This window comes from Centroberyx gerrardi, chromosome 24 (genome assembly GCF_048128805.1).
Source record: "Centroberyx gerrardi isolate f3 chromosome 24, fCenGer3.hap1.cur.20231027, whole genome shotgun sequence".
Lineage (NCBI taxonomy): Eukaryota > Metazoa > Chordata > Actinopteri > Beryciformes > Berycidae > Centroberyx > Centroberyx gerrardi.
The window spans coordinates 20,571,683-20,591,775 of NC_136020.1; the positions used below are offsets into that span (position 1 = coordinate 20,571,683).

Here is a 20,093-nt window from a genome sequence, read left to right on the forward strand (position 1 = left end):
TGTCTCGCCAATGAGGCGATGAAGCCTGCCCAATTGAAGAGGCACCCAAGCATCCAGATTATGTAAAAAAAGACCGGTCTTTCTTTACATTAGGAGGAAGGGCGAGGACTACCGTCAGCAACAACAACGGATGCTGACAAAGTAGTGGTTTGGGATTGTAGCAATGTTACAGATGTTTTGCAATCTACTTGATACATATGTTGCAATGCAGGCATGTGTTCAGTTTGTTATAGCCTGCATTTATTTTATGATTAGACTTTTATCAATCATTACGTATGAACTAAGAGTGAAACACTTTATCTTGATATGTGTGTGTGTGTGTGTGTGTGTGTATGTTCTGAAATGCACTTCAAATTAGCACTTTTCTCTTGATTTCCCTTTGATATTTTGTTTAGGTACAGTGTTACTTGCAGCTAATTGATTGATTGTTTTATGGGTATTCTGTGTTGAGATGGTGCAAACATTTTTAATACATATCTAATATCTTTCTAATAGTTGTGTTCTTTCACATAACTAAGACTATAGAAGTGTAAAAAATAGGCTATGTCAGATTATTCCAAGGGACATACTGTACATGTCAAGTCCATTTTTATTTATATAGCCCAAAATCACAAATCAGAATGAGGGGGTACCCGGTATATTCTCTATATTGTAAGGAGTCCTTGGCTGAAAAACAATTGAGAACCTCTGGTCTAAACATGAGGACAAAGGGATAGTTACATCAGAGCCTATGGATTGGCAAATGTCAGAACTGCAACAAAGAAACAACAGTTTGGATGCTTGAAAATAAGTTTATTTAATGATTTATTCATTGTGCAGAGAGTGCGTTCTCAAGGAAAGTTAGAAGTTTACAGCCAAGACAGACAGGAAAAAACTACTAAGAAAAAACTACTGCCAAAAAGCCCAGTAATCTATCAAAAAGAAAATTGTCGTTATTATGCAGAATTGTACATCTGCCATAGAGCTGACATTACTCTGTGCACAGAAAGACCTGACCAGAGGTGGACACGACCCAGAGATTGCCCAGGTCGTAGCTGACGTGCTTCATGGTCATGCTCACGGGGAGTTGTGTCCATGTGGTCCCTTCTGGAACACATCTGGTAATGCCAATTCTGTTGAGAGAGAAGATGAATGTAGAAGTCTGTCAATCGATCATTGGGAGAATTCTGTTAATCGGCAGCAGAACAGTTACAAGCATTATGAAGATGCTCGGTTTTTGAGATTCTTTTATTTTATCTGATTTTTATTTTTGTCCTATTCCTTGCTGTGCCAATTGAACCTGATTCCCCTCTGGGATCAATTATATTCATCTTATGAAGTAAAAGAAGGTTTTCATTCCACTCAATATTTAAAAAACGTGATTTTATCCTCAAACACACAACTGTGGGATTTTGATGAAACTTGGAGGGATGATGCATTTTTACACTGTGTTCCAGCATTTGAAAAATGACTCTGATTGGCCTAATGGGGCCAAAATTTTAAACTCAAACTTATCTCAAACACCACTGGAGCGATTTTGACGAATCTTGGAAGGATGGCGTATTTTGGCACTATGTTATAGCATTTCAAAACAATTGGCCTAATTGTGATTGGCCTAATGTGGATATCATAATTGAAGGTCAAAATTTTAAACATTGAACACACTGTTACAACACCGGTCCGATTTTGATGAACCTTGGAGAGATGATGTCTCTTGTTACTGATTGGTCCAAGGGGCGCCTGCATTATTTGTGGTTGGCAACATTTTTACTTGTTTTCTCCTGCTTTTTATCCTTATGTTGGTATATTGCAGTACTTTAAAGAAAAGTTTTCAGTCAGTGTGCATGTGTTGGAATAGAAGCCATAATAACCTTGAGAACGTTCTTTACTGAATATTACAGTATTCTTTACAGAATAAATTATCATTGTTATTATATTTACAGAATATTATGGGTACTTTGGCTTGCCTTGTATCTGCTGCAACCCTGTTGTTACCAGATTGTGTGGAGTATTGGCTTACCTTTGGTAGACCTTGCCGGATGCGTTCACTCCGAAGACGCTGCCGTCACTCCCCACCTCAACCATTTTCAAGGCCCCTGAGATCTGCGTCCAGCCAGAGTTGGAGCAGCAGGACGGTGTCACACTCTGTCAAGAGATGCACATGTCAACATCAGAACGACTGCCATCAGTTGTTATGATCCATGAGTGTGAGATTAATGTGCTAAATAATAATAATAGTAACACAGTATATAAGATTTAAAAGACATATGAGTTTTCATTGGTTCTGCAAACAGTTTCCCACCCTTGTGAGGTAGACACGGTGACTTGTGTCGACTCCCCAGCATCCGTAGGGGCCGCAGCTGTAGTACATCAAATCAGTTGGCATCTGTGTCCAGGAGACGGTGCCCACGCCCTTGAAGCCCAAAGTGTCACTTGTCTTTAGACAGTAGGCGTTGTTGACGTGATTGGCTCCCGCAATAAAAAGATTACCGCCAGCGTCAATCTGCTTCAACAAACCTGAATGCAAGGAAAAACACAGAGGTACAGGTACATTTAGTCAGCATGCAGTGACTTCATAAATCTGTAAACTGCATACGTCTGTTCTGTAAATCTGCCAACAGGAGCAATTAACATGATGAAGACACTATCTGAAGTTTTTAATATTTTCTGTAGTTTGTATTGTTATCTGAATCCTGCAATTTGCTGCAGCAACGACCCAACTTCCCCACAGGGATCAGTAAAGTTAATCTCATCTCAAAACACCCTCTAGCCTGGTTCCAGACTCCTGAATCGCGACCTGCCCACTCTTCAGATTTGGTCGAGCGATTGACAGAGTCTGGTGTTGCTCTATTCAACGGCGATTTCTAGCTCGGAAAACCGATCGGGCCAATCAGCGCCTTTGTGGGTGGGACTAAAGTTTGAACCGTTCGTGCAACGGTTTTTCATTGGCGTTTCGGCAGAATAATGTTTTTTGAAATCACCCCTTAACCAACATACTGTCTTTGCAAAGACGATATTTTTGTCAAAAACGACCAACATTCTTGGTAAAATTAGTAAATGCGCCCAGCATCAGTGTAGCTGAAAATAGTGTTAGAGCGGTCAGTTACATCAGTCACTAATGATTGGTTTGGGGAAAATCAACCCCCCACACAGGAAACAGCTAACAAGGAGGCAATCTCAGACTGAATAATGGAGTGGGAACCAAATGGCCATTCAGTCTGAATATCAGGCTAAACATCCTCACTTGTCTTGTACAATTCGTGGCAGAGTGATGAACAGTGATAAAAAAATATATAAGCAAAGTGATTAAATACAATACTTAAAAAATACATAAAGAAGAAAAGCGAACTACTAATTTGCACAGGTGAGATTAAAATAAAAACGAAGGGCTTATTAAAAACATCAAAAATCAACTTACCTCAAACCTAAACAAAAATAGCTGATTAGGTAAACTCATACAGCAAAAAATAAATTTTGTATACTTCATATGTTTATTTATTTATTTTTTTTAAATACAAAAATGGCCCCAAAAATATATTTGTTCATGTAAATGACATGCATTCAAAATATATTTTGAGTGGCCAACATATTTTGGACATAGTTGTGGATATCTGTTGTCAACAGCACATGGGAGGAAAATATATTTCAAATGTATAGTTTAAGTTTTTTATTTTGCAAATTGGAAAGGAAGGCATACAAATAATGTAAAAAAAAAAATCGCCCCTTTTTACCATTGACACGTGACCACTTGCCAGCCACAAGCTTGTAGATGTAGTTACTGGTGTCAACGGCCCTGCATGTCCCACTGTGACATGCTTGATGTTGTCTGAGGGCAGTCTGTACCAGGACGATCCGCTCAGTAAATAGGCATGATTGTGTTTGTTTGTCGCAGCCACTTGCCCCTGTCCAGCATCAATCTGCTGTACATCAGACAGCTCAGAGAACTTGTTGCAGTTCCAGGCTGTGGAGAGAAAAACATTGATGCAAGTGGATGCAGACAACTGAAGCTTTGGCATGCTTTGCTTCGCTTTAACCAAGGATCACTGCAAAAACTACCGACTGAAAACATGTGAAGGGTTTCACTCAGTGGCGGAGCTAGGGTTTTGTCTCGGGTTGGGGGGGTGGGGGGGGGGGAATACTCAAGGGGCCCCACAAAAATGATTTTATATTGTAGAATAGGGATAATGCAGTTTCAAAGCGGTACAACTTCCACATACCAGAGACACATCAATATCACCTCAATATTCCCTCAAAAGTGGCTCACGTTTCTCCTGCTAGAGGAAACGTGACATGACAAAAAGTCAGCTCTCAAAATATCATCCATTCATACCGTGACCACCTTGCGGCCATTAACAGAGTGGACATCTCCGTCACCGATTGACGTCCCCAGGGGCCAAGTAACTATAACTTTGGTTCCGGGTCAAAATTAGAATATCCCACAGTGCTTGGTCTATCAAAAAACAGTCCCATTGATCATTTCTCCCCCACCAATATTCCTGTTATTACCAGGGAAAGACTTAATATAGTGAAGCCGTGCATCAGTTCCAGAGGCGTCAACTCTCAGAATCTTTTATCAATTGTCTGCACTTCACTCTCAGATAAGAAGAGATCTTACACTCCCACCTCCGACCTGGCTGTCACGTTTGGACTTTTGAATGTTAGATCTCTCTCTAACAAGTCTTTTATCTGCCATGATGTTATTAACTCTTTTAATTTTTGATTTTTTTATGATTATTGAAACTTGGTTGAGTCTAGGTGATTTCCCTCCATTGATTGAAGCTACACCCCCTGGTTTTATTCATTTCCATCAACCCAGGCTATCTGGTCGTGGTGGCGGGGTAGCTGTTATTCACAAAAATCATATAAAATGTTCCCCTATCTGTAATGGCACTTTTCACACTTTTGAATCACTGGGTTTCCTAGTAAATGGTAAGGCTCCCTTGCTATGTGTCCTAGTCTACAGACCCCCGAAACTGAACCAAGACTTCATCCAGGAATTCTCTGACCTTCTGTCTCTCATTGTGCCTAAATACGATAGAATTTTAATTTGAATACTTGGTGATTTTAACATCCATGTGTGTTGCCCATCACATGCACTTGTCACTGATGTCACTCTGTTTTTACAGAGGATTTGTCGGCATCAACCCTTCTGAGGGATCCAAGGCCAAGAGGAGGCAGGCCATGAACACATAAGTGTTCACACTGATGGACTTTGAGTGGATTGGCAAGTCATGAAAGCGCAAATCAGCATTGTTAGTTTTGACTGCAATTTCACAGTACTTTATTGGCAACTTAATTGCCAGTATTTTACTGTAAAATTACAATCACATTTTTTTTACAGTGATAGCCTATATCCATTTTGGGGGGAAAAAAGGTATCTAAAATTCACATTTCAGTGTTTCAAAAACCCAACGCTGCACTATGAACTATAACTATTGTATACTATAATGACTCATAATGAGCTTTACTGTCATGTTTACAATCATTTTGTAAGAAAAGGCATAGTTTTTTTTATTTTATTTTAATAGTGGATCTCTCTTTTTCGAATGAAATTTCAAATGTTAAAGGAAAATACATATATGGCATCTGATGGTGACTTACCATGACTGATGGCCAGGTGACACAGCACCAGCAAGAAGGCTGCAATAGTTTTCATGATGTCTCTGTGTCTCTGCCTCTGTAGCCTGTGCACTTTTATAGGGCTGACAGTTACCGCATTAGGCAAATGCAAGACAAACTTTAATTATATAAAAAATAAAGTTTGCCTTGCCTTGCCCTGCCTTGCAGCAAATACAATGTGCTTCATTGCACGCCTACCGCGGGGTTGAGCTCAGTACTGTCATTACCACTTTTTTGTTTTATGTTTCGTTTACTTTATTATATGAACTATTACAGGCACATTGCCAAAAGTGCTTGAGTAGCAAAACAGCAATAAAGGAGCTTACCAATTAAATGATAAACAGTAACTAACTATAAGGTATTTAAAAACATGACAGGATTGTTCAATCATTGTGAATTTACTGCATGGAATTCTCCTATAGCCTACCTTACAGTATTATATGTCCATTAAATCCTTTTGGGAACGTGCTTTTACGCACTCACTCGTCCCTCTCCTCTTATTCCTCCGACCAACAGTCAACACTCTCACAGGATTTCTCTGAAGCGGTTCCTTGGCATGGTTTGACTGAAAAAACTCTGTTTATAATGACTAGCTGTCGATATTCATGTTTGGATATTCCATGGAAATACAGAAGTGCAATACTGTGCAATGAATTGTTTCAGTTCATCCACGGACAGACTATCGCACGTTTCATGTCCAGGAGCTCTGTGCGCCTCATCACACTGTTGTTCTAAAGGTATGTGAGTAATTATATGTGTGAAATTACTTTACATGGAGTTTTGATGGTGCTGATTTGGTAGATGGAAAAAATAAGGAGAGGGAGAGACTTTCACACCTGACTATCAATGCCCTGTAGCCCCTCGTAGGCCTACTGCCGCAAGTTGGGGGTATGTTGCAGGGAGAAAATTGCAAAAAAAAACTGTTTACAATCCTGTTTTTTTTAGAATTCTGAAAACACAAGCCTTTAAAGGCCAAATATTTGGAACAAGTCACGGAAGGATGAGACCATAGCATTTCCAGTGTTTGAGAAATTTTAATGTCAAATCTCAACGCCAATCTCTCTGCTTCAGACAGAACTTGAGACCTTTCAATTTTTCTGTTAAGAGGATGGAACTCCTTCACAGCCCTTGTATGTTGTCTCATCGACACAACAGGATGTTAGGTTAAGAACTGGATGTTAGGTTAAGAACTGGATGTTAGGTTAAGAACTGGATTTTGGGTTAAGAACTGGATGTTTGGCTAAGAACAGGATGTTTGGTTAAGAACTGGATGTTAGGTTAAGAACTGGATGTTAGTTTAAGAACTGGTCTGAAAGCCATCTCTTCAGATAAAAGCCCTAAAGCCCAGACTGGCACTTTGTGTTAAAATACAGCTCTTCTGTTCTCCCTCTGAAATATCGGTAACACTTTAAAATAATGAATGTTTATAAGCCCTTTATGAACAATGAATTACTGATGAATTAATGATGAGTTCATGTGGAGTTACACGTCAATTCATTATTATCAATGATTTATGAATTATATCTGAATCATTTATAAGAAATTAGTACATCATTAGTAATGACATTAGTTAAATCTTTGTACTTGATTCATAAATCAAGAATACCTTTGCTAATATATCATTTGTAAACAACAAGTCCTCCAACCCATACGACCACATAGGTCGTTTGTTCCTACCCTCTAATACGACCCACAGGAGCGTTTCCAACGTGATCTCACAAAAATACGTGAAATGAAAACAACTTGGGTTATGGTTATGGTAAGGCAACTAAAACAACTTGGTTAAGGTTAGGAAAATGGTTTGGTCATGGTTAAATTAGTGACTCACGGTTGTATGTCCTTTGGAAACGCTGGGAATCGAACCCTGGTCGCCAACATCGAAGGCAAACGTATACGCCCATCCGTCATCGCCGACCACAACACCCTTACTTTCCACCGTGCTATTTCAATGTTGAGAGAGAAACTTGACGTGACGTGGACGCAGACCAACGTAGCACATTGTCGTTATTTACACGACCGCTAAAGGTCGCTTAACTTTAAAACGTAACTATAGGTCGTAATAAGCTGCTTGTACAAACGACCTATGGGGTTGTTTTTGGGGGGAGGACAGGCTCTTTGTAAAATATTACCTAATGTAGTGCACATGTAACTTCGTAGGGAGCATACACTGTGTTGTCGAATGGGCTTTTGGCTTTCAGGCCTACTTGACAAGACAGAGAAGCTTATCTACTACTAGCCAGTCATGTTCACACTTGATTCAAACATTTCAAATGAAATTGTTTCAGGCTAAACAGCTGTGACACATTACCGGTGATGGTCCTGCTGCCCAAGAAACAAGTACTGAAACTCTCCAAATGTTTCAAAATAACGTTTTCACTCAATTCACTGTGCTATGTCTATGAAGTAGTCTATGAAAAACCAGAATTATTTCCGCTGATACACCATAATAGTTTGGTTATTTATGTGGATAATGTTTAACATTAGAAAGGCCAAAACCCATCTGGCATTGTTATTTTCAATTGTTAGTTCCTCCAACACTGGAGGAAAATGCTATTTTTTCCTCCCTCCATAATTTCTTAACCTAACATCCAATTCTTAACCTAACATCCAGTTCTTAACCCAAAATCCAGTTCTTAACCTAACATCCAGTTCTTAACCCAAAATCCAGTTCTTAACCTAACATCCAGTTCTTAACCCAAAATCCAGTTCTTAACCTAACATCCAGTATGGATGTATTTCCATGGAATATCCAAACATGAATATCGACAGCTAGTCATTATAAACAGACTTTTTTCAGTCAAACCATGCCAAGGAACCTCTTCAGAGAAATCCTGTGAGAGTGTTGACTGTTGGTCGGAGGAATAAGAGGAGAGGGATGAGTGAGTGCGTAAAAGCGCGTTCCCAAAAGGATTTAATGGACATATAATACTGTAAGGTAGGCTATAGGAGAATTCCATGCAGTAAATTCACAATGATTGAACAATCCTGTCATGTTTTTAAATACCTTATAGTTAGTTGCTGTTTATCAATTAATTGGTAAGTTCCTTTATTGCTGTTTTGCTACTCAAGCACTTTTGGCAATGTGCCTGTAATAGTTTATATAATAAAGTAAACGAAACATAAAACAAAAAAGTGGTAATGACAGTGATGAGCTCAACCCCGCGGTAGGCGTGCAATGAAGCACATTGTATTTGCCGCAAGGCAGGGCAAGGCAAGGCAAACTTTATTTTTTTGTATAATTAAAGTTTGTCTTGCATTTGCCTAATGCGGTAACTGTCAGCCCTATAAAAGTGCACAGGCTACAGAGGCAGAGACACAGAGACATCATGAAAACTATTGCAGCCTTCTTGCTGGTGCTGTGTCACCTGGCCATCAGTCATGGTAAGTCACCATCAGATACCTATACGTATTTTCCTTTAACATTTGAAATTTCATTCGAAAAAGAGAGATCCACTTTTATTTTTTATTTTATCCACTTGCATCAATGTTTTTCTCTCCACAGCCTGGAACTGCAACAAGTTCTCGGGGCTGTCTGATGTACAGCAGATCGATGCTGGACAGGGGCAAGTGGCCGCGACAGACAAACACAATCATGCCTATTTACTGAGCGGATCGTCCTGGTACAGACTGCCCTCAGACAACATCAAGCATGTCACAGTGGGACACGCAGGGATCTGGGCCGTTGACACCAGTAACTACATCTACAAGCTTGTGGCTGGCAAGTGGTCACGTGTCAATGGTAAAAAGGGGCGATTTTTTTTTTTACATTATTTGTATGCCTTCCTTTCCAATTTGCAAATAAAAAACTCAAGCTATACATTTGAAATATATTTTAGATGGTGAAAATCTGTTTTCCTCCCATGTGCTGTTGACAACAGATATCCGCAACTATGTCCAAAATATGTTGGCCACTCAAAATATATTTTGAATGCATGTCATTTACATGAACTACATGAACACAAACTGTTGGCAGATTTACAGAACAGACGTATGCAGTTTACAGATTTATGAAGTCACTGCATGCTGACTAAATGTACCTGTACCTCTGTGTTTTTCCTTGCATTCAGGTTTGTTGAAGCAGATTGACGCTGGCGGTAATCTTTTTATTGCGGGAGCCAATCACATCAACAACGCCTACTGTCTAAAGACAAGTGACACTTTGGGCTTCAAGGGCGTGGGCATCGTCTCCTGGACACAGATGCCAACTAGTTTGATGTACTACAGCTGCGGCCCCTACGGATGCTGGGGAGTCGACACAAGTGACCGTATCTACCTCACACAGGTGGGATACTGGTTGCACAACCTGTGAAAACTCATACGTCTTTTAACTCTTAAACACTGTGTCATTATTATTGAGCACATTAATCTCACACTCATGAATCATGACAGCAACTGATGGCAGTCGTTCTGATGTTGACATGTGCATCTCTTGACAGAGTGTGACACCGTCCAGCTGCTCCAACTCTGGCTGGACGCAGATCTCAGGGGCCTTGAAAATGGTTGAGGTGGGGAGTGACGGCAGCGTCTTCGGAGTGAACGCATCCGGCAAGGTCTACCAAAGGTAAGCCAATACTCCACACAATCTGGTAACAACAGGGTTGCAGCAGATACAAGGCAAGCCAAAGTACCCATAATATTCTGTAAATATAATAACAATGATAATTTATTCTGTAAAGAATACTGTAATATTCAGTAAAGAACGTTCTCAAGGTTATTATGGCTTCTATTCCAACACATGCACACTGACTGAAAACTTTTCTTTAAAGTACTGCAATATACCAACATAAGGATAAAAAGCAGGAGAAAACAAGTAAAAATGTTGCCAACCACAAATAATGCAGGCGCCCCTTGGACCAATCAGTAACAAGAGACATCATCTCTCCAAGGTTCATCAAAATCGGACCGGTGTTGTAACAGTGTGTTCAATGTTTAAAATTTTGACCTTCAATTATGATATCCACATTAGGCCAATCACAATTAGGCCAATTGTTTTGAAATGCTATAACATAGTGCCAAAATACGCCATCCTTCCAAGATTCGTCAAAATCGCTCCAGTGGTGTTTGAGATAAGTTTGAGTTTAAAATTTTGGCCCCATTAGGCCAATCAGAGTCATTTTTCAAATGCTGGAACACAGTGTAAAAATGCATCATCCCTCCAAGTTTCATCAAAATCCCACAGTTGTGTGTTTGAGGATAAAATCACGTTTTTTAAATATTGAGTGGAATGAAAACCTTCTTTTACTTCATAAGATGAATATAATTGATCCCAGAGGGGAATCAGGTTCAATTGGCACAGCAAGGAATAGGACAAAAATAAAAATCAGATAAAATAAAAGAATCTCAAAAACCGAGCATCTTCATAATGCTTGTAACTGTTCTGCTGCCGATTAACAGAATTCTCCCAATGATCGATTGACAGACTTCTACATTCATCTTCTCTCTCAACAGAATTGGCATCACCAGTTGTGTTCCACAAGGGACCACATGGACACAACTCCCCATGAGCATGACCATGAAGCACGTCAGCTACGACCTGGGCAAACTCTGGGTCGTGTCCACCTCTGGTCAGGTCTTTCAGTGCACAGAGTAATGTCAGCTCTATGGCAGATGTACAATTCTGCATAGTAACGACAGTTTTCTTTTTGAGAGATTACTGGGCTTTTTGGCAGTAGTTTTTTCTTAGTAGTTTTTTCCTGTCTGTCTTGGCTGTAAACTTCTAACTTTCCTTGAGAACGCACTCTCTGCACAATGAATAAATCATTAAATAAACTTCTTTTCAAGCATCCAAACTGTTGTTTCGTCGTTGCATTTCTGACATTTGCCAATCCATAGGCTCTGATGCATACGGAGTCTGGGAGTGGCCATCGGGAGAAAAATAATTTATGTCGTGGCCGTGATGTACTGTAACGTGCGCACGAGATACAATTCGTTCCCTCGATCTGGTTAAAATGAGCCCTCGTTTTGGTTTATTGGTGCGCACGAGATACAATTGGTCCCCTCGATTTCCTCTTTACGTGCGCACAAATTGCCAACACGTGCCCTCGAAATAGGGATATCGTGCTCTCGATATATAATACATGCGCTCTTCACAAGCTTATAAAGAGTCAGTGCACAACTTGGTGATTATGTTTAAATGTGGCGCAGTCCTGGGTGTGTTGCAGCCGCCTGAATGTTTTTACATGGCCTGAAGGTTAAGTGGCTAAATATGTTGCAATATTTGGGGGATATGCCTATTCAGTGTAAACAGACAATGGATATTAACATACCAAATCCTTAATAGGCATATCTGCAATACCTAAAAGGTACCTTTTAAGTTGCATTTTTTTCCTAAATTGCACAGTTTAACGAAATTGAGGGAACGAATTGTATCTCGTGCGCACGAATGGACTAAAACGTGCGCATGTTAGAGTAAATCGTGGACTCGATATAACTTTTTTTCTCTCCCAGTGGACACTCCCGGGCTCCGTAGATGCAACTATCCCTTTGTCCTCATGTTTAGACTACTGTAACTATCTTTATTAAGACAGCTAAACCTGATACAAGTCCATCTAAATTTGACAAAGTAGATCTACGAATGACAAAGGCGGCTGAGGATGTCCTAAAATGGCCATCATAATTGTGTAGATAGGGAGGTGTTCCAGGTTGTTTTTCCCCTCTACCCACTCAATTACCATGTCAGCAGAAGAAAGATACACAGCTGAATTTGGGAGAGCAAAGAAATGAAAACCTGATCGTAATGTTGAGTGGAGAAAACTCAAGGATAAAAGGAGACTGGAGAAGCTGATCGGACTGGAGGAGGATGGATCGGATGAGAAAAGTGAAGTTCTGTACATAGCATTTACTCGACTGGTAAGTTAGCTTGCTAGCTAGTTACTTGTGTTACAATATTGAGCTGGAAATTCTAGTACATGATGTGCCGATGGCTGAGGTAGCTGGTATAGTTACCTGAAACGCCTTCAACTTAGGCTGCCAATCAAATGAAGGGGCGGGAGCTTCCTCTCCAAGTCGAGATCTGGGTGTAAACATTGTAGCCTTGTAAATATTAAAAACTTACTCCGAATGTCTTCAAAAGTAATAGATTTTTTCAGCATAATCATTGGGGTCTAACAACATACTCTATGTTTGTAGGAGTCAAATTATGAATGTAAACACATCCGCATTGTTTACATGGGGAAACTCCGTTCATTTTTAAGACACTAGAATATTTCATATGTGGTAAATGTTTCAGGACTGCCTGCTCTTTACACAGATTGTAATAGCTCTCTTACAGTTTTTCTTGATTGTTCAGATGCATTTCTAGAAACAATAGTGCAGATATGACACAAATAAAACTCTGTTTTAGTTTGCAAAACACTAAATACATGTTCAAATTTAAAATCCTTTTTGGAATGTCTAAAAATCAAATGCAATAACAAAAAATCTTCACTACCATCAACAAAATGAAAAACGGCCACATTTTTCAAAAGAGTATGTTAAATTTAAAGTTTATCATTACAATTAAAATAACATGAATAATAAATAACATGAATAATAAATAACATAAATTCTAATCAACGTCACGCCATATAGCTACTCCTCCTAGCGAGACAGGGACAAATAAAGCTTTGTGTGGCGTATCCAACCTTGGCATGACTCAAGCACTGCCTCAATGAGCGTGTCCTGACCATGTGGATCATGGTCATACATAACTTTTTTTTTTTAACTCTCGCACTCAAATGCATTGAGAAAGGTGGGAGTAACACCATGGACATTCTTGCATGGTTTTGGATCCATCATGGTGGAATCGCATATCGTCCCATATGATGATGAAATTGGTCAACTGTTGCCCCTCCGCTCTGCAAGCCCATCCAGAAATACTATGTGTGCTGTGTTACAGGCCCCAATTTATGGGAGGAAAGGTGACATTGTTGGTATGATGTCTCTTGTTGATTGTCTGTTGATTATGTATGCAGCAGCACTGATGTGTCCAAGACAAATTTCCTTTGGGACAATACATCTGTTTTCGTCTCGTCTCGTCTCGTCTCGTCTTGTCTCATGCTGGTGGATGACCCCATTTTGGCCTACAGCCGCACACATTGTATGTTCCGACCTCATTCCTCTGGAACATCAATTGGCTCCCTTAGTGTGTGATTTCAAATTGATCACCAAATGAAGAGTTTTGCACATGTGACTATCGAGTCACCACATCTGCAAGTGATTGTCTCAAATCTGAAAGATTTGAGGTATCTGTGAACATAACACTCCTATGTGAAATTTGTATTTACCGGTTGCATTTGTGTTAAATGGTTTGCAAAATGTCTTTTAGATAGTGGTCACTGTGTCACTTGTTACCAGAAATGCATCTGAACAATCAAGAAAAGCTATAATAATGGCATTTTGTCCACTACACTATATCGTAAAGAAACTTACAAGAACACTCTACCTATTGGCTACAAGTTCACATCCTATTCCCCTGAAAAAAGGTTTGCCTAATAGCTAGTTTTTTTAATTTAGAAGACAACAAAGAAGAAATGCAGATAGAGTGGAGTGGATTGAGTGTGCTTATAATACAGCAGTGCAGACACCTTACTCTGACCTATTAAGGAAGAGGAAGAAAAAATAAAGTATTCTATGACATGCATTACATGTTATTCCTCTCATTCACATGACGTGGGACCAGTTTTTATGAAACCGTGGCACATCTGGATCACATCCTGAAAGCGAAATGTTAGGAAAGGACTACTGCATACAATTATGCAGCCAGTGTTCTGATGGTAGGACAAACCTTTTGCATGACCTATTGCCTCATTTGACAGTTTTTATTTTCCATACTATGTGTAACTTTGATCCCCAAATATACTACATTATAGAATTTTGTGTTAAGAATTTTGCACTTTGAAACTCTGCTGTGAAAATTGAACAAAGTAATCAGTGCATGTGTGTGTGTATGCACCTGTACGTGGTTACAGTCTAAGGTAGGGTGATTTCCAAAACTGCCTCTGTGTGCAATTAATAGGTTAGGGGCCATCATTCCTAAACCCTCTATAGTTATTATTATGGCATGCAGTTGTGCACCTTATTACCCAAAATCATATCCAGTGTTTTACTGACAAAAAATACTTTTGGAAACTGAATCCTCCAAGGCCCAATCTGGAGTTTTTATGTTTTATAGGCTATTGGGTTTTTTTTGTTGGTTTTTTTGCTCTTTTCTTTTGACCGTGTTTCCAAATTTTTAACAATTTTTATTTTTGCATGTTCTATGGAATTTCGAGGCAAAAATTAGTCGTATAGAATAGACAAGTGTTGATATTTGTATGTAGTTTACAACGGGGAGCAATTGGGGTGAACAAGGGCAAAGGCTTTTTCAAATCAAGCCTTTGACAATGTTAATACTCATAATACCGAGGCATGACACAAACACTGCTTCCCCTGTTCTTTGTGTAGTTTAAGGTGCTACATGCCGCTTTGTTCTCGTGTGGGGTATATTCTTCATCTCATCAGTGCTTTTCTCAGATGCGGTCACCATCCTACGGGAATTCAATTTGAATTATTTCCTCAACTGACTCTCCATCAGTTAAAATGATTGAAGGGGTTACAGTAAATGCTTGAAATTTCCGTCCAGCTTCCTTGAACCAACCAGTTCTTGCAGAACTGGTTGGTGCTTTTCTTGTAATAGGACTCATGAGTCAGATCCATTGCAGGTTTACTTTATATAAGTGAGCGATCACATCAGTCTTGCAGGACAGCAGCTACACAGAGATACAGAGGATCATCCAGAGGTGCACAGGCTACAGAGGCAGAGACACAGAGACATCATGAAAACTATTGCAGCTTTCTTGCTGGTGCTGTGTCACCTGGACATCAGTCATGGTAAGTCCCCATCAGATGCTGTATATTTTCCTGCAACATATGAATAATTTCATTCCAAAAAGAGAGATCCACCATTTGAAAAATAAAAATAAAAAAAGCCTGTTCTTACAAAATGACAGCCCCTTATGGGTCATTATAGCATACTATAGTTATAGTTCATAGCCAGTGTTGTGTTTTTGAAACATTGAAAGGTAAATTTTAGATACCAACCTTTTTTTTCCCCAAAATGGATATATGGCAGTGAAACCCTTCATATGTTTTCATTCAGCAGTTTTTGCAATGATACTTGGTTAAAAACATAAGAAAGCATGCCAAAGCTTCAGTCGTCTTCATCCACTCACTGATGATGATTTCATCTCCGCAGCCTGGAACTGCAAGGAGGCCCCACAGCTGTCCTATGCAACACAGATTGATGCTGGACAGGGGAAAGTGGTCGCGACAGACAAATACCATCATGCCTATTTCCTGAGTGGATCGACCTGGTACAGACTGCCCTCAGCCACCCTCAAGCATGTCACAGTGGGACACGCAGGGACCTGGGGCGTCAGCACCAGTGACTACATCTACAAACTTGTGGGTGGCAGCTGGGCACGTGCTTCAGGTAAAAAGGGGAGAATTTGTTACATTATTAGCATGCCTTCTTTATTCAAAACACAAGCTATACATTTGAAAGACATTTTAAATATATTGGCACTCAAAATATAGTTTGAATGCATGTCATCTACATGAACAAATACATTTTTGGTGGCATTTTTGTATTTTGTTTTTTAAATGTGTCTAAACATGATGATATGTTGTTTGTTTTGAGATAACTTGTTTTTAATAAGCCCTTAGTTTTTATTTTAATCTCACCTGTGCAAACTAGAAGTTTGCTTTTCTTCTTTCTGTATTTTTTAAGCATTGCATTTAATCACTTTGCTTATATACTTTTTTATTTTTTTTTATCACTGTGCAACTAAACTAACGTGTAAAACCAGTACATGTGAACCTCAGATCATCCACAGATCTGCCATGTATTGTTTGAAACTAGTGAAGGTGTTTTGAAATGAGATGAACTTTACTGATCCCTGTGGGGAAGTTGGGTCATTGCTGCAGCAAATTGTAGGATAAAGATAAAAAAACAGAATATATTAAAAACTTCAGATACAGTGTCTTCATCGTGCTAATACATTGCTCCTGTCAGCTAGAAAGAATTCAGACTGACAGATTTACAGAACTGATGTTTGCAGTTCACAGATTTATGAAGTCAGGACGACATGCTGACTAAGTGTACCTGTACCTCTGTGTTTTTCCTCGCCTGCAGGTTTGTTGAAGCAGATTGACGCTGGTGGTAATCTTTTCGTTGTGGGAGTCAATGCCGGCCACAACACCTACTGTCTAAAGACTAGCTACACTTTGGGCTTCAAGGGCACGGGCTCCGTCTCCTGGACACGCATGCCAACTAATTTAATGTACTACAGCTGCGGCCCCTACGGATGCTGGGGAGTCGACACGAGTCACCGTGTCTACCTCACAAGGGTGGGAAACTGTTTGCAGAACCAATGAAAACTCATATGTCTTTTAAATCTTATATACTGTGTTACTATTATTATTATTTAGCACATTAATCTCACACTCATGGATCATAACAACTGATGGCAGTCGTTCTGATGTTGACATGTGCATCTCTTGACAGAGTGTGACTCCGTCCACCTGCGCCAGCTCTGGCTGGACGCAGATCTCAGGACTGGCCTTGAAAATGGTTGAGGTGGGGAGTGACGGCAGCGTCTTCGGAGTGAACACATCCGGCCAGGTCTACCAAAGGTAAACAAAATACTTCACACAATCTGGTAACAACACCCAGAGGGCATTCTTTACTGTGATTATGGGTATAACAGGTTTGCAATTGGTACAAAGTGAGCCAAAATACCCATATTATTCTGTAAATATAGTAATAATAATTAGTAAAGAACTTTCTCATGGTTATTATGGCTTATATTCCAACACATGCGCACTGACTGAAAACTTTTCTTTAAAGTACTGCAATATACCAACATAAGGATAAAAAGCAGGAGAAAACAAGTAAATATGTTGCCAACTACAAATAAAGCAGGCGCCCCTTGGACCAATCAGTAACAAGAGACATCATCTCTCCAAGGTTCATCAAAATCGGTCCGGTGTTGTAGCAGTTATGGCTTTTCAATGTTTAAAATTTTGACCTTTAATCATAGTGCCCCCATTCAACCAGGGTTAGGGTTCAAAATCCCACCATTATGTATCTGAGGACAAGTGTTTTTGAAATATTGACTGATGAATTTAAGGTTGAAATTTTTTCTTCTTTACTTCATAAGATGAACATAATTGATCCCATAGGGGAATTAGGTTCAATTGACGCAGCAAAGAATAGGACAGAAATTAAAAATACAATAAAATAAAGCAATCTCAAACACAGAGCATCTTCATAATGCTTGTAAGTTTCAGCTGGTGAAAAAAATAATTCTTCCAATGATCGATTGACAGACTTCTACATTCATCTTCTCTCTCAACAGAACCCGCATCACCAGTAGTCGTCCACAAGGGACCGCATGGACACAAGTCCCCATGTGCATGACCATGAAGCACGTCAGCTACGACCTGGGCAAACTCTGGGTCTTGTCCAACACTGGTCTGGTCCTACAGTGCACCCACTAATGTCAGCTCTATAGCAGATGTACAGTTCTGTGTAGTAACGACAATCCAGTCCTTATCTGCTCCTTAGCACATCTGTCTCTTTTACTTATCGAAGACATTTTCTTAGGGCAGAGTAAACTGTTTTTTCCTGTTTATCCTGTCTGTTTTGGCTGTAAACTTTGTGCACAATGTATAAATAATCAATGAACTTCCATTCTACCTGAATTAAAATATTTGCATCCAACCTGTTGTTTCTTTGTTGCAGTTCTGACATTTTCCAATCCATAGGCTCTGATGTAACGATCCCTTTGTCCTCATGTTTAGACTTCTGTAACTCTCTTTATTTTGGCATCAGTCAAAAATCTCTTTCATGTCTCCAGCTTGGTCAAGTTTAACTGGTACAAACAAAAAATCACATCACCCCACTTCTGGTATCTCTTCACTGGTTACCTGTTAGACTCAGAATTGGGTTTTAGGTTTTACTGATCACTGATGACGATGTGGCATCACGTGCAAATATATATTTTAATTTGGTAGCAAAAGCATTTTCAGTGATCTAAAACATCAGCGGTAAATGTCAGGTTTTGGTGTCAGTCCCTCAGAATCAAAGAGCGAGGGCTTCTTTCTAGAGCCGCCATTTTGCACCAAGAGACGTTCAACAATCATAGAAATCATAGAAATTGAAGAGAAGTAGAAGAGGAGAGAGACCAATTTCTCCACTGACAGCTGCTGCAACAGACAAGAATGCAATGCAGTCATTGCATTCTGCCATGTTGCATTTGAGTATGGGGTCCCGCCGTGATCATAGACACCCCAGTGTTCACAAACTAGCTAAACAGTCAGCTAGCAGCTATATTTATACATCCATAAGCCCACCTTTGACTGAAAGCAACACAAAATCTCTAAATGAAGTAGAAGCAGTCGAGGCAGATAGAGGGAAAGTGGATTCACCAAAAAGGTAAATTACAACACTTCATCACAAAATAACTCCTGGAGTGCATGGAGCATCACAAATTGATGATTTGTCACATTGTTAGAGTATCTGAGGGTGATATTTTCCTTTAAGTCTTTTGGCTTTGCCTGAGGAGGCTAATAGAATCACTATCATCTTTTAAATTACTTCTTAAACCTTAATTTGAAAGACTTGCTTCTATGTGATATCTTTATAATATATTTTACCTTCTATTCTCATCTTATTTTGTGGTGCCTTCGGCTTTTTAATTTATGTTGATAGTGATGTTTGCTTTTATTTGATTGTTCAGACACTTTGTAAACTCTGATTTAAAGAAGTGCTATACATGGAAAAGACAGGAGAAAGTCAAGTCAGTCAAGTTTGTGTATTTTTTTAGCCCTTTATCACAAGCATGTCTCAAAGGACTGTACAGAGAATGAGCCTAGCTAAATCTACCTGATCAACAATCAACCATAGGGCAGAATGATAAAGGACAAACATCAGGAAGAGCAAGACTCACAAAAACAGATTATAGCAAGCCTACGTATTCTACATAGCCTAACCTAACCACCAGCCTTAGACGCTCCATGCAAACTTTACAAAACTCCCATGAAACAACCTTGTTAGGGAAAAAAAGAAGAAACTTTGGGCGGGCCGAGTCACAGAGGGATCGCCCACCGGGACAGCTGAGCGTGCAATAGGTGCCGGGACGACAGTAACGAGAACATGGTCAATGACGATGACCGGAGAAAAACAGAAAACAGAGAGAGTTGGGGCCGCTAATATCCACAGAAGCAAGGGCAGAACTCGCGATTCACAGCCACGATTTACATGTTGAAAGGGAAGGAGAACGGATGAGAGAGGGTCTGCTATGTTCACCTCAGCTAAAACCAACAGGATCGTCACGGCACGCAGAATTGAGAAGTTTGGAAAAGAAATTGATTACTAACATTTATGCTCTTCTCTCAAGAACAACACAACCATTTTTCTTTAGGCCAGAACGACTCGTCTCGTTGTGTAAACACATTGTGGCCCGTAACAAAAT

The 20,093-nt window shown here is 39.7% G+C and overlaps 2 protein-coding genes and 1 pseudogene across 3 annotated transcripts; 2 read left to right on the forward strand and 1 right to left on the reverse strand.

Moving 5' to 3' along the window:
- Window positions 1–931: 931 nt before the first annotated feature.
- Window positions 932–5,674, reverse strand: LOC139927745 (fish-egg lectin-like; annotated as a pseudogene). Its single transcript, XR_013504071.1, has 5 exons — window positions 5,581–5,674; window positions 3,711–3,940; window positions 2,282–2,496; window positions 2,000–2,124; window positions 932–1,112 (listed from the first exon to the last, which is right to left on the reverse strand). The product of XR_013504071.1 is annotated as a fish-egg lectin-like (transcript).
- Window positions 5,675–8,894: 3,220 nt separating this feature from the next.
- LOC139927740 (fish-egg lectin-like) lies at window positions 8,895–18,416 on the forward strand. The gene is made up of 6 exons (XM_071919995.2): window positions 8,895–8,979; window positions 9,101–9,337; window positions 9,666–9,880; window positions 10,035–10,159; window positions 11,047–11,266; window positions 18,231–18,416. Exons 1-5 carry the CDS (start codon window positions 8,925–8,927, stop codon window positions 11,186–11,188), a joined length of 774 nt encoding a protein of 257 aa, XP_071776096.1. The 5' UTR covers window positions 8,895–8,924; the 3' UTR covers window positions 11,189–11,266; window positions 18,231–18,416.
- On the forward strand, window positions 15,307–18,208 carry LOC139927738 (fish-egg lectin-like). Its single transcript, XM_071919994.2, has 5 exons — window positions 15,307–15,447; window positions 15,812–16,048; window positions 16,751–16,965; window positions 17,123–17,250; window positions 17,976–18,208. Exons 1-5 carry the CDS (start codon window positions 15,393–15,395, stop codon window positions 18,115–18,117), a joined length of 777 nt encoding a protein of 258 aa, XP_071776095.2. The 5' UTR covers window positions 15,307–15,392; the 3' UTR covers window positions 18,118–18,208.
- Window positions 18,417–20,093: the final 1,677 nt, after the last annotated feature.